General features: G+C 34.8%; 1 protein-coding gene across 2 annotated transcripts; it reads left to right on the forward strand.

The window, feature by feature from the left end:
* The first annotated feature begins 250 nt into the window (after window positions 1–250).
* LOC115964202 (F-box/kelch-repeat protein At1g74510) lies at window positions 251–2938 on the forward strand. 2 transcript variants are annotated; one of them, XM_031083560.1, is made up of 2 exons: window positions 251–454; window positions 1193–2938. In XM_031083560.1, the coding sequence occupies exon 2, from the start codon at window positions 1232–1234 to the stop codon at window positions 2558–2560; it is 1329 nt and encodes a 442-aa protein (XP_030939420.1). In that variant the 5' UTR covers window positions 251–454; window positions 1193–1231; the 3' UTR covers window positions 2561–2938. The 2 variants fall into 2 exon arrangements, with proteins under 2 accessions (XP_030939420.1, XP_030939421.1); XM_031083561.1 differs by having other exon boundaries at window positions 1204–2938.
* Window positions 2939–14134: the final 11196 nt, after the last annotated feature.

The following is a 14134-nucleotide window of genomic DNA, read 5'->3' on the forward strand; positions in this document are numbered from 1 at the left end:
ACGTCTCCGTTAAAACGGGAGAAAAAAAACACTAGTTAAGTTACAACGTTCCTACTTGCGATATATAAGAGCTGAGTACATTAGTTTTGCAACACGTGCAGAAACGGCCGTTAGCGGTTTCAGTTTTGTTTTGGCCGCAAATCTTAAACGGCGACTCATACTTACTGGTTGATGGGACCCACTACCCTTCTCTTTCCGTTAAAAAAAAAAAAAAGGTAAATTAATTTTTTATTTTTATGCACCATTTTTATTATTTAATATTAGCACAATGCTCCCTTTCTCTCTCTTAGTCTCTCTCTCTCTAAGCACAGCGAATATAACCAGAACTAGAGGGAGAGAGAGAGAGAATCTGAAAGAGAAAGAGAGAGATAGAGAGAGCAATTGGGGTGTTATTTAGAGGGAGGTGGAGCTAGAAGGAGGAGGAGAAAGAAGTAAACGTTTTCTTATCCAATTTGTAAGCTTTTTGCTCTGTCTCTTTTTCTTTTTCTTTTTCTTTTTTGTGTGTGTGTGTGTGTGTGTTTTCTTTTTTTGGGAATTTTTTTTTCTGGGTATTTAATAATTTATACAGTATCAGGTGAAGAGAAGGGAAAAAGAATATATGGGTTTGCTGTAAATGGAAATTTTAAATGGATCTGTTTGTTGTTTTTTGTTGTCTAAGTTTTATAACTGCATAATCAGATTTGGTAAATTTTTATGTATTGGCATTTTTAGTAAAGTCTGGCATGTGATTGATTGTCAATTTGAGTTTTTGTTTCCCTTTATATTTATATGCTGGAATTCACCTGAGATCTGACATGGTAATTCTCATTTTTCAGGCGTGAATTATTGTTTCACAATGGTATGCTGTACTGTAGATTAAATTTTGATTTTTTTTTTTTGTGGTTGTTATACATCAGTATCATGCCTTGATTTCTATGGATTTATTTCTGATTTTTGTTATGCATTGCATTCACTTTTCTTTTGGTTAATTGGAATTTAGATTGATAGAGAGAGAGAGAGAGAGATTGCTGAAGGGTTTGTGTGAGTTGTTTATTTTTGTGTGATGTCTGCATGTTTCATTAATGGATAATCTTTTCAAGTAAAAGGGGTAACTCATATTTAGTTGATGGGTTATTTGTGTGTGTGGAGTAAATGAGGAATATGAATTGTAATTTCTTGACTGATTGGTGTTGTGTTTGGCTTTGATGGTAAGGGTTTCTTTAGGCTGGTTGGATTGAAAAATTCTGTCAACATGTTGGAGGGTCCGTCCTATCTCGTGACAAGGGACTTGCCGAGCTTGTGTGAACAAGAGAGCAAGTGGACTTACTGTACTTTCCGTTTGATGGAGCTGTCACACAGCAAGCGCCGTTTGGAGGATGGAGAAGAACATCCATTGAGAAAGTCATGCAAGGTATCAGATACTCGTGAGGGAGAGGGAACAAGGAAGGGTTCTTCTGATATTGTTCTTGTCCAAACTGAACAACCAGAAGACCAGGACCACACAGGGGAGAAGTCAGATTCAAGTTCTCTTATCCACCAACTTGGGCGAGACATATCCATTAACTGTCTTCTTAACTGCTCTAGGTCTGATTATGGCTCCATTGCATCACTGAATAACAGCTTTCGGTCTCTTATTCGTAGTGGGGAGCTATATAGGGAGAGGCGGAAAATGGGTATCATAGAACATTGGGTTTACTTCTCTTGCAGTCTCCTTGAATGGGACGCGTTTGATCCAATTTCCCGTCGGTGGATGCATTTGCCTAGAATGCCTTCAAATGACTGCTTCATGTGTTCAGACAAAGAGTCGTTGGCTGTTGGTACTGAACTTCTTGTTTTTGGAAAGGAAATAACGGCCCATGTTATTTATAGATATAGCATTTTAACGAACACGTGGTACTCTGGCATGAACATGAATACACCTAGGTGCTTGTTTGGTTCTGCCAGCCTTGGTGAAATCGCAATTTTAGCTGGCGGTTGTGATCCACGTGGCAATATCTTAAAGGTGGCTGAGCTATATAATTCAGAAAAAGGAACTTGGGAGACTCTTCCAAGCATGAAAAAAGCAAGGAAAATGTGCTCTGGGGTATTTATGGATGGGAAATTTTATATTGTGGGTGGAATTGGGGAAGGCAACTCAAAATCGCTTACATGTGGTGAGGTATATGATCTGAAGACAAGGACATGGACCGAGATACCTAACATGTTCCCTGGACGAAATGGAGGGGCTGGGGCAATTGAGGCACCTGCTGCCACCGAAGCACCTCCTCTTCTTGCTGTCGTAAATAATGTGCTTTATGCAGCTGATTATGCACAAAAGGAGCTGAGGAAATATGACAAAGAGATGAACTCATGGGTCACAATTGGGCGATTGCCTGAGCAGGCAACCTCGACGAATGGTTGGGGATTAGCATTTAGGGCTTGTGGAGATCGGCTAATTGTTCTGGGTGGACCTAGGGCTTTAGGTGGAGGGGTGATTGAGCTTAATTCTTGGGCCCCTTCTGAAGGCCCACCACAATGGGACCTTCTTGCCAGAAAGCAATCCGGCAGTTTTGTGTATAATTGCGCTGTGATGGGATGCTAAGGTTTCCATTTTAGGTGATGCCATTGATTTGTGTGGAGTCCTTTCTGGATGGAATTTACAGTCTTTGCTTTTCAAGGAAATTGGATTCAGAGTCATGGGTTATCTCTGCCCTCCTTTTTTGGGGAAATTTCAGGTTTTAATTTAGAGTCAGATACTTTCTTAGAAGGAGGCCTGCAGGTTTACTTTTCACCCCCCTCCCCATCATAATTGCTTCGCAACTTTACTTTTCTTTTTTAAGTCACCATGAGAGCTTTTTAAAGTTTGGCTTCATGTAGAACAGGCACAGGTGAATAATCTGAAGTACTGGTACATGTTTTAGGCTTTGATGACTATTTGCATAAGTTTTATTCAATCATTGCAGAATTGTGTAATTGCTCATGATTCTTATTTGCTTTACTTTTGTTGAAGAGATTAGATCCCATCCCTCAACCACCCCCCCCCCCCCCCCCCCTCCCCCTCCCAAATCTCCCCCGGCAGGCAGGGGGCAAGAGCTAGAAAAAGAAAAATGGCTTTTTGATGGTGAGATTTTTGTGTGATTGACCTTTAGTGTTGCCTTGTCAATGTGAGTTTTGGAAAAAGGTTTTATGACTTTACTTAGCTTAAAGTTTCACTGAGGTGGAGTAAAAAATTAGTAACAGAAATGTACATTGGGGTCTTTCTTTTAACTCAGCGTCACACTCCATATGCGCTTTATCATTAGAGGAAAGTCCTTGGTGAAATGAAGCCCATTGTTGGTTCTATTATAATTATTTTTGCAACTTGCTAAATATCTACTGCACATATCTTTTTAACTTGTTTTCTCTTGTTTGTGCACAATAAATTAATTACCCTTTTCAACCCCACTGGTCGGACATGTTTTTTGGTAAGTGATTGGTCAGATATGTTACATAAGTGTTCCCCTGGTCTCTGTCCTGTATGATGCCTAGCCGACAGCTTAGTCTATCTCTTCAGCTTCTTTTGAATTAATATGGTCAAGTTTAACCGTTCAAGTTACACCCCGATGTATCTCTTTGTTCTTAACACGTAAGTCAAATTCATACCTATTGGATACTATTTCTTATTCAATTTATATTGATCTTTAAATGTAGGGTGGATTTGTTAAAAAATTATATATATGTGATAAGTTCATCTGGTCATTATATGCCTGCAGATTTTGCACTTCATTCCCCACTATACTTAATACTGGTTAGTTTCCTTAAGCAGATCTCGAAATAGCCCTTTTGTGTGACACATTGTTTCTTTGCCACTGCATTAACTATATATTAGGGTCAAGTGATAATCATGTTTAATTACTGCTATGCCAAATGAGTTAGAGGTACTACTCGATGACATTCAGTGTGGTTGGGTATTTGGATGAATGGTATGCATTAATATTTTACTAGGGTGCTATTAAGATATATTCTAAATAATCATCTTTACGTATCTGATGAAATTTATGATGCTGCCATCAATTTGGTAATTTTCAATCTTGTTTCCTTAAAGAACTCCCTAGTAATGGTAATAAGGAGATTTCTGCATATATTATTGTTCTTTATGATTTTGTGACAGCAAGGAATTATGAAGTTTGAATATCAGAAATAGGATATTTTGGATCTGAATAGAAGCAAGAAATTAAGTCTTAGTTTTAGTAAACTTATCTTAGCTACATGACCGAATTAATCAAATGGTTGTAATCTAAATCTACCTTGAATTTGAATACTAAGAAACGTTGGTGGGGCGTCTGCTTTGGAAGTGGTGGGGGGAGGTGGTTGAATTTTTGTGTAAATGAGTTCACATCTGTGTGGTGAGCTTAGTTTTAATGTATGCCAATTTTCCTAAGACATAGGGGAAACCTTTCTTGTTTTAATGCATGCGAATTTTTCAAAGTGATTTACAGGTTTCTTGATATGTTGAGAAAGTTTGGTCTTTTTCCCACTGCCATGGAATATACACTTGTTGATAAACATCTGTGTGGTGAGCATAGTTTTTCAGCATATCAGTATATTAGAGAATTCTTTTAGCAGATCTTAGACAGTAGTCTTGTAGCTAGTTATACTGAACTGAGAATTATCAGTGACCAAGGGTTTATGAAAGAAAGAATGCATGTGATCTCTTTCTTTGCTTATTAGTTAAAATGTTCTATAGCTTATATATGATTGTTCTTTAGGTCTGATTGTGTCTGTAGGTCACGACTCACTTGTGCACCTCCACTGTCCAGACCCAAAGAAAGATTTGTTTCTTTAAATGAGAGTTTTTTTATTAAGGGTGTGTTTGGATACCGCTTATTTGTTGAAAATTAAAAACTTATTGCTAAAAACACTGTAACAAAATAATTTTTAAATGTGTGAATAGTATCATGGGACTCAAAAATGCATTGGTATGCGTGTTTTTGCGATTTTGGCTAAGTCGTGATCAATGCCGTGAGACCCAGTCAAAAACGCAAACGCTAGATTGCATTATGGAAATGTGCAATCCAAAAGCACACTAAATTAGTCCATTTATGCGGCTCTAGACCCAAAAAGAAGAACCATTTGTCTACAATGATAGATTATATTATAAGACCACCATCACATCACTGCAACTGGCTAATAAAATTTTACAAAATTTTGAGGTCGACTATAGATCCTCAACTGACTTATTAGAGTTAGTCATATAAATAGTAGCATTCGAGTACAAATATTTTAAAAAAAAAAAAATTATTTTAATATAATATTAATTTTATTCTAATATTTTGCCAAATTATTCTACTATTTCCAATTTAGGTCACATCCCAACTCTCTCCTCATGAGGCACCCAAAAATCTCTCATAAATTAATAACGTGATTAATTGAACTTAAGACTTTTGGATTTTTGTCGGCCAACTTAAGACTTTCGGATTTTTGTTGGCCAAACCACCACGGAAAAGTTACCTCATGGGGTACAATTCATATCATCATGACCATACCTTACTGGAAAAAACAAACAATAATGGAGAAAGGATAAGGATTGCTTATGATTTCCTCCAGGCACACCAATTCTGAAATCTGAAGGACACCCCAAACGGTTTTGTACTGTACTGTTTAACATATTTACTTTTATTTTTATCCGGGGCATGAGGGTCACTTTACATGACCCATGTTGTGAACAAGTTGCAACCATCAAAACACCCTTTTAAACAAGTACAGCCTGGGACTCTCTCTGCTCTGCACAGTTTTTGGGGTCCTCTTTTTCACTCAAAGAAATGAATATAAATCTTTGTTGGAGCCAACAAAAAAAACAAAGTACAATTTGTACTACCCCAAAAAAAAAAAAAAAAAAAAACCAATGAGAGAAAAATATAGGACTATTATTATCTTGGGTTTCTGACTCTGTATACTTCCTTCAATTTGCTTCCACCGACCCCACGTGATAACCGTTACGGTGCTTACGTGGCTTTTTGGATATATATATATATATATATATATATCCAAATTATTCATGTGTTGCTTTTGAGTTTGTGATATATATATATATATATATATATTTTTTGCTTATTGCTATGGTACTTGGCTTTGTACTGTTTTTTTTTTTTTTTTTTTTTGGGTGCTTTTCTTCAATAATTCTATGAGCTATATGTCTATTGTCTAGCCAAAATAATGAGAGTAATAAATAACACAGAAGGAAAATAAAAATAAAAATCCTATGAGTAATGAGTAATGGGCTAATTATATTTTTGCTATATTATTATTACATCCCACCTCCCACTACTTTCTTTTTTTCTTTTTTTCACACTGCCTTTTTCTTTTTTTTTTGGAAAGAGAAATATTAGAAGTCTCTTATTAAGTCTTATCCGTGAACTTTTTAGCTTTGCATTGTCTAATGATCAAAAGCACTTGCAGCATTAATTTTTGTTATATCATATCACAAATAGCTTCTTCTTCTTCTTTTTCATTTTTCTTTTTCTTTTTTACTTTGGCATAAAATTTCTTGTTTGTGTGAAACTCAAGAATAGAAACTTACAAAAAAAATTCCTTCTTTTTCCTTTTGCTTTCTAGGGAGAATATACTTTCTTCCTTCATGACGCAATCAATTAATTTGTACATTATTTCCATAATTTAAAGGTTAATTTTCTAGGCTAGTGCAACTTCTTTGGCAATGCTCAAAAAGAAGAGATACAAACAGGTGCTACATTCAGAAAAGCTGCACGTTTGGTCTTATTTTTCTAATCCTTTGTGCCATGTACACTAAGTAAAAAGATAATGTATAAAAATGATACAACTTCATGATTCAAGTGGTCCATAGTGTAAAGCCTAACTTTTCGTTTATGCACATTAGAGGCATATAATTTAACCCAATCCAGAAGCTCCTTAGAGTATTTCAAAGATAATTGTTGTCTTCTTCTTCTTCTTCCTTCTCTTTTTTTCCACATTCTTTTTCTTTCCTTTTATTTTTGTTTTCATCGTATCTAGTGCTTAAATGTGATTCGACCATGGAAGTCCCATACTCATGCTTTGAGGTATCATAACCAGGGGTCCAGGGCCAATATATACGTGATGTGGACACAATTAGTTCATATTAGCTTACAAACTATATATATATATAGATGGGAAAATAAGAGAGAGAGAGAGAGAGGAAAAAAAAAAAAACAGAAGAAGAAGAAAACGTCATTAATTAGGTAAGCTAAAGTAGAAAGCAATATATTTTAACAATAATATAGACAATATTGTTTCTTACCTTTTTCTAAAAAAAGATATATAGACTTTTTTTTTTTAACAATCAAATCTCTTAGAAATCTAAGATTTTTAAAGGGTAATTATTTTGGTCCCTAAATTTTGCTAAAAGTTTGTTTTTTGTTCCTAAACTTTAAAAAGTTATTTTTTTTATCTTTAAACTTTGTAAAGAATTTTTTCAATAGTTTCGAGATAAAAATAGAGATAAAAAAGAACTTTTTTTCAATTGTTTAGGGATGAAAAACAAACTTTTGATAAAATTGAAGAACATAAATAAAACATTTTCAATATTTTTGGGATGAAAGATGAATTTTTTAGTAGTTTAGGGATAAAAAATGAACTTCTTAAAGTTTATAGATGAAAAACCAAACTTTTGATAAAGTATAAGGACCAAAATAGCATTTTATCTCTCTTTTTTTTTTTTTTTTTAATTGTGTAACTTGAATTCTCTATCTAAATAACCATTTCTTTTTATGGACCTAGTTTACTTTTGAGCTTTGTTTTTTTCTTTTTAATGGAAGCCCAACTTGAGCCCAACTTTGTTACCTTCAAATTTGCGCTTGTAAATGTCTCAATTTTTTGTCTCATAAATAAGAACTAAAAAATTGTCTCAGCTTGCTACAACTTCGACCGCTCAGAGCCAATTTACACACTTGGCCACACACACACACAGAATTTTATTTCATTTTTTAATGTTAGTACACTTCTAAATATAAAAAACTGGGAACAAAATTAAACTATATCATTATAAAACAGGTTTAATGACCACTTTTTGAATCCGTTTTTTACGACGATGAGCAAAAGGATTAAATTGACATCAAATACAAACTTGATGGAATAAAATAGCAAAACTAAAACTTAGGTATGAAGATGACAATTGATCAATTCTAAATCCTTGTTTGGTACAACTTAAATTTTTTCAACTTTCTATAAAATAGGTTATTTGGAAAAGATCTACCTAGAAAAAAGTGAGCTTCGGAAAAGTGTAGTTTCAAAATGGGATACCAAACAGACATTCGTATAATTTGTATTTTCGGTTTTATATAATAGCATTCACAACAAGGGTGCTAAAAAATATAGTTTTTAGCAACTCAAAATACTACTTTATCTATTTTAACACATCACTTTATAATACACCCAATATTAAAGGTTTTATTTTAACATTCAATATATTAAAATGATATAAATTACACAATAAAATAATATATCCAACATAATAAACAACAACTACAACCATCAACACATTAAAATAATTTTTTTTTAATATAGTTTTGGAGCTACAGTAAAGTGTCAATGACACTTTATTGTAACTTAGTTGTCAAAAGATTTAGGTTTGGCAATCTTGATAAAGAAGGTTTTTTTTTTTTTTTTTTGGGTACTAAAATGACTATATGGCATTTTTCACACCTTTGGTGTGAATGCATCCATTAAGCAACAACCAATGCTTTTTTCCTTTTTTTTTTGGACACAACTTGTTTTGGGCTTAGTTTTTTTCTTTCTAATCAAAGCCCAAACTAAGCCCAATTTTGTTTCCTTTTTCAATTTGGGCCGGAAAAGGATACCCATATCTAAGTCAAAACCAAGTCTTCGAACTTAAATAGTCTGCCTCTCCATAAAGCAAAAGCAACTCACTCTCACACACATTCTCTTTATGAAATCCCCAAAATACCCTCGCTTTTCGTTCAAATTTTCCACCCCGAACCAACCAAACCAGTAAATGCCTTAATTAGAGTTCAAACCTCAAACCATGGAGTACGGCTCGGTCTAGACTTTGCCAACATCGAAGACCCTCTCTCCCTCAGTGCTCTCATTCCTCAATGACAAGTTTCGCGCCAGGAGCAACCACGCCAAAGCTCCGGCTCTCGTCTCGGAGCTCCACACTCGATACTCCGACTTGGATCAGACCCTAACCGACCTCAAGTTGAGCCTCGGAGCTAGCCTTGTCGCCTATGCTTCCTTCTCCGATTGATTCGATGCCGTTTTCGACGATCTCAACGCCCAATTGATCCAACTTCGATCCTCTGCTTGCTCTCCTACTTCTTCGTTTTCAAGTTCTATGTTTATAGGCCAAAATGGGAAATTAACATTGATTTTTAAATAATATAGTTAGTAGTCATTGTTTTTAAACTATATTTTTTACTAACATTTCGAATCTAAGAGACTCGATTTAGGGCCTATAAATAGAGTCTTTGACACTCGATTTTTATGGGTTGATCACGTCTGATGTGGCATTTTTTCCACATGACGTTCACATGAAAATCAAGTCTCTAAGACTCGATTTATAAACCCTTTATGTATTGTTTTAAGCACATCAGCCTTTATACCTCTCATCTCATTAGAAAAAGAAAAAAAAAAAAAAAGAGATCAAATCAATGTGGGTCGTGTGTGGTCGTGGGGTGTGGGTGGCCGTCGGTGATCGTCAGTGCTCGTGGCTAGCCATGGGTCAGGTTCAAATTGCCGTCGAAACTTAACCAACCATCAAAAAATCACCCACAGCCACGCCAATCTCGCCGCCACCGTTGCCACCCAAATCCGACCCAAACGCCGGAAACCCATGCCCAACGGCGATCTCCACATCCCACGCCCAACGCCGATCTCTATGCCTAACGTCGATCACCACACCCAACGTCGATCTCCACCCCACATTGATCTGCAACGAGAGAGAGAAGAGAAATAATGAGTTTGGTTGGTGAGTTTTTCTCTGTAACTTTGTTTGGTTGGTGAGTTTTTCTTTGTAACTTTTTTTTTTTTCAAAATTTTTCTTGCTAAGTTTTGCTTGGTGTTGTGCATGTTGTAAATGGCTTATAAATCGAGTCTTAGAGACTCGATTTATAGGCCCTAAATCGAGTTTCTTAGACTCGAAATGCTAGTAAAAAATATAGTTTGAAAACTCTGGCTACTAATTATATTGTTTAAAAATCAATGTTAATTTCTCATTTTGGCCATGTTTATAGCACTAGCAACCGAAGATGCCAAAAAAAATAAAATAAAAGAAAAGTTCTATTTTACCCCTAAAAATCTACTTTATTTATTTTACAAATTACCTTATATCCCAGTTTTTATTTTTAGATACAACTTATTAAAATAATATAAAATACAATATTATTATTTTTTTTTTTGGGGTTTAGTATTATTTTGGACAAAATTTAGGTACAATACCTTAAGCGCTGTTTCTTAGATTTTTTAAAATTCAATTACGTGACTATTTAACTAAGAAATATATTTCTATTTAAGAAAAAATTCACATGGCAAAATTTTAAAAGTATTTATAATAAGAAAAAATTTTCAATTTTCCCATTCTCATAGTCGCAACACAGAATAAGGCACCACATAAACCTTTACTTTTAAAACTATTTATGGTAAAAAAAAAAATAGCTAAATTTAAAGAGAATTGAAAAACATAAGAATATAAATTGGACATTCGAAAAACATACACTTATCCATTTAATTTCAGTTAGATAAAAGGAGTAATCAAATCAATGTACAAACTCGATTCCTCAATGTTAGCATTCCTAACAACCAAAACTGATGGTCATGAGAGATTTGCAAGATTAAGTAAATTGAATGGTTAGAAAAAATAAAATATGCTTTAGATACTCATAAAGTTGATGAATTATATGAAGGGATCATTGAAAAAATAAACATAATTAAAAATTTTTGTTAACAAAATAGATGGCGAGAGAGGAACTTTTCAAGCAGTGTTGTGCAACTTTTAAAGCCTACCTCTTTTTCTGTCTTGAGTGTGTTCAAATTACCAGAGAATTTTATCTTTTATAGTAGTAAATGGTGGCTTGGCTTTGAAATATAACTGGGTTGTGTTGAATACATGGTGGATTAGTGGGAGAGTAGTTCCAGTTTTGTCTCTGCTTAGATAAATGAAAAAGAATGGTGGATAACTGGATATTCTTTTACCTACATGAAATAGTCTCATTATAAAAAAATAAAAATAAATAAAAAAAACAAAAAAAAAAAACTCAAGTCATTCTTAAAATCCAAGTTAGCGTGGTTTTTTATTTTTATTTTTTAAAAATAACGTGGTTATTTTTGTTTCGTGGATAAATTTTTTTTTTTCCTTAAGAAGGTGAGAAGAAAATTTTTTTAAGGTAGGTAAATCTTGCAAAAGAGATTTAAAAGAAAGAAAAAAAAAAAAAAGTAAGGCCTTGTTTGGTTTTTTTTTTTTTCATCTCTCATCACTTATCACTCAATTTCCGTCACCCATCACTCATAACCCATCAGTTAAAAATACATACCTTGTTTGACACCATCACTCATTTCCATCACTCAATATTTTTCACATTATTTGTGGGCTCCATTTCTGCAAAAGGGTCAAAGCAAACTGCTTTGTTACCCGCGGAAGGCTTTCCTCCCCATCTTTTTCTCTTTTCTCATTTTCCCTTTCCCCTTCAGCCCTGTCACTCTCACAAAGTACAAACCCGAACCCATAAAAATTTCTTGTTGCATTTTGAAGGTCATCAAAGTCCCTGAAGGCTTTGATTATGAACTCTACAACCGCAACGATATCAACAGGATTCTGGGTCCTAAAGCTTCTTGCATTTCCTTCAAAGACTCTGCTTGTCGTTGCTTTGGCTACATGGTGTCCAAGAAGAAGTATATCTACACAATTGACGAAGACTGCTTTGTAAAGTTCTTTCCTTTTTCCCTTTTCCTACCTGGGTTTTGCTTTTTGTTTCTTTCTGGGTGTTATTGATTTTGAATCTGTTCATATAATACCCATCAAGAAAAACAACAATGCCAACAATTCTACAAAATTATAAAAACACCCACTTCAACAAAGAACCAAAAATATTCAAATGTTTTTAATAAAAATTTATTAAAAAATAAAAACAGAACCTGGGGAAAAATTTTCAAAGTTGTATTCTCTCTGGGGAGGCCTTGGAGGCATTTTTTTCAGATGCTTAACCAATTTCTGCCAAAGGGTCAGAGCAAACTGTTTTGTTACCCGCGGAAGGCTTTCCTCCCCATCTTTTTCTCTTTTCTCATTTTCCCTTTCCCCTTCAGCCCTGTCACTCTCACAAAGCACAAACCCGAACCGATAAAAATTTCTCTTTGCATTTGGAAGGTCATGAAAGTCCCTGAAGGCTTTGATTATGAACTCTACAACCGCAACGATATCAACAGGATTCTGGATTCTAAAGCTTCTTGCATTTCCTTCAAAGACTCTGCTTGTCGTTGCTTTGGCTACATGGTGTCCAAGAAGAAGTATATCTACACAATTGACGATGACTGCTTTGTAAGTTCTTTCCTTTTTCCCTTTTCCTATCTGGGTTTTGCTTTTCGTTTCTTTCTGGGTGTTATTGATTTTGAATCTGTTCATATAATACCCATCAAGAAAAACAACAATGCCAATAATTCTACAAAATTATAAAAACACCCACTTCAACAAAGAACCAAAAATATTCAAATGTTTTTAATAAAAATTTATTAAAAAATAAAAACAGAACCTAGGGAAAAATTTTCAAAGTTGTATTCTCTCTGGGGAGGCCTTGGAGGTAGTTTTTTTAGATGCTTACCCAATTTCTGCCAAAGGGTCAGAGCAAACTGTTTTGTTACCCGCGGAAGGCTTTCCTCCCCATCTTTTTCTCTTTTCTCATTTTCCCTTTCCCCTTTAGCCCTGTCACTCTCACAAAGCACAAACCCGAACCCATAAAAATTTCTCGTTGCATTTTGAAGGTCATCAAAGTCCCTGAAGGCTTTGATTATGAACTCTACAACCGCAACGATATCAACAGGTATCTGGGTCCTAAAGCTTCTTGCATTTCCTTCAAAGACTCTGCTTGTCGTTGCTTTGGCTACATGGCGTCCAAGAAGAAGTATATCTACACAATTGACGATGACTGCTTTGTAAAGTTCTTTCCTTTTTCCCTTTTCCTGTCTGGGTTTTGCTTTTCGTTTGTTTCTGGGTGTTATTGATTTTGAATCTGTTCATATAATACCCATCAAGAAAAACAACAATGCCAATAAATCTACAAAATTATAAAAACACCCACTTCAACAAAGAACCAAAAATATTTAAATGTTTTTTATAAAAATTTATTAAAAAATAAAAACAGAACCTGGGGAAAAATTTTCAAAGTTGTATTCTCTCTGGGGAGGCCTTGGAGGCAGTTTTTTCAGATGCTTACCCAATTTCTGCCAAAGGGTCAGAGCAAACTGTTTTGTTACCTGAGGAAGGCTTTCCTCCCCATCTTTTTCTCTTTTCTCATTTTCCCTTTCCCCTTCAGCCCTGTCACTCTCACAAAGCACAAACCCGAACCCATAAAAATTTCTCGTTGCATTTTGAAGGTCATCAAAGTCCCTGAAGGCTTTGATTATGAACTCTACAACCGCGACGATATCAACAGGATTCTGGGTCCTAAAGCTTCTTGCATTTCCTTCAAAGACTCTGCTTGTCGTTGCTTTGGCTACATGGTGTCCAAGAAGAAGTGTATCTACACAATTGACGATGACTGCTTTGTAAAGTTCTTTCCTTTTTCCCTTTTCCTATCTGGGTTTTGCTTTTCGTTACTTTCTAGGTGTTATTGATTTTGAATCTGTTCATATAATACCCATCAAGAAAAACAGCAATGCCGATAATTCTACAAAATTATAAAAACACCCACTTCAACAAAGAACCAAAAATATTCAAATGTTTTTAATAAAAATTTATTAAAAAATAAAAACAGAACCTGGGGAAAAATTTTCAAAGTTGTATTCTCTCTGGGGAGGCCTTGGAGGTAGTTTTTTCAGTTGCTTACCCAAACATCAAACAAAGAAAAAAAAGAAAAGACAAAAACAGAGAAGCCCAAGTTGAAATCAGATGCTTACCCAAACATCAAACAAAGAAAAGAAAAAGCAGAGAAGCAAACTTTCATCCCCACGGGTTGAAAACCCATCACCACGGCGAAAA

This window comes from Quercus lobata, chromosome 10 (genome assembly GCF_001633185.2).
Source record: "Quercus lobata isolate SW786 chromosome 10, ValleyOak3.0 Primary Assembly, whole genome shotgun sequence".
NCBI classification, from domain to species: domain Eukaryota; kingdom Viridiplantae; phylum Streptophyta; class Magnoliopsida; order Fagales; family Fagaceae; genus Quercus; species Quercus lobata.

Coding starts and splice junctions, on each gene's coding strand:
- LOC115964202 (XM_031083560.1), top strand. CDS start 1,232: ATGTTGGAGGGTCCGTCCTATCTCGTGACAAGGGACTTGCCGAGCTTG.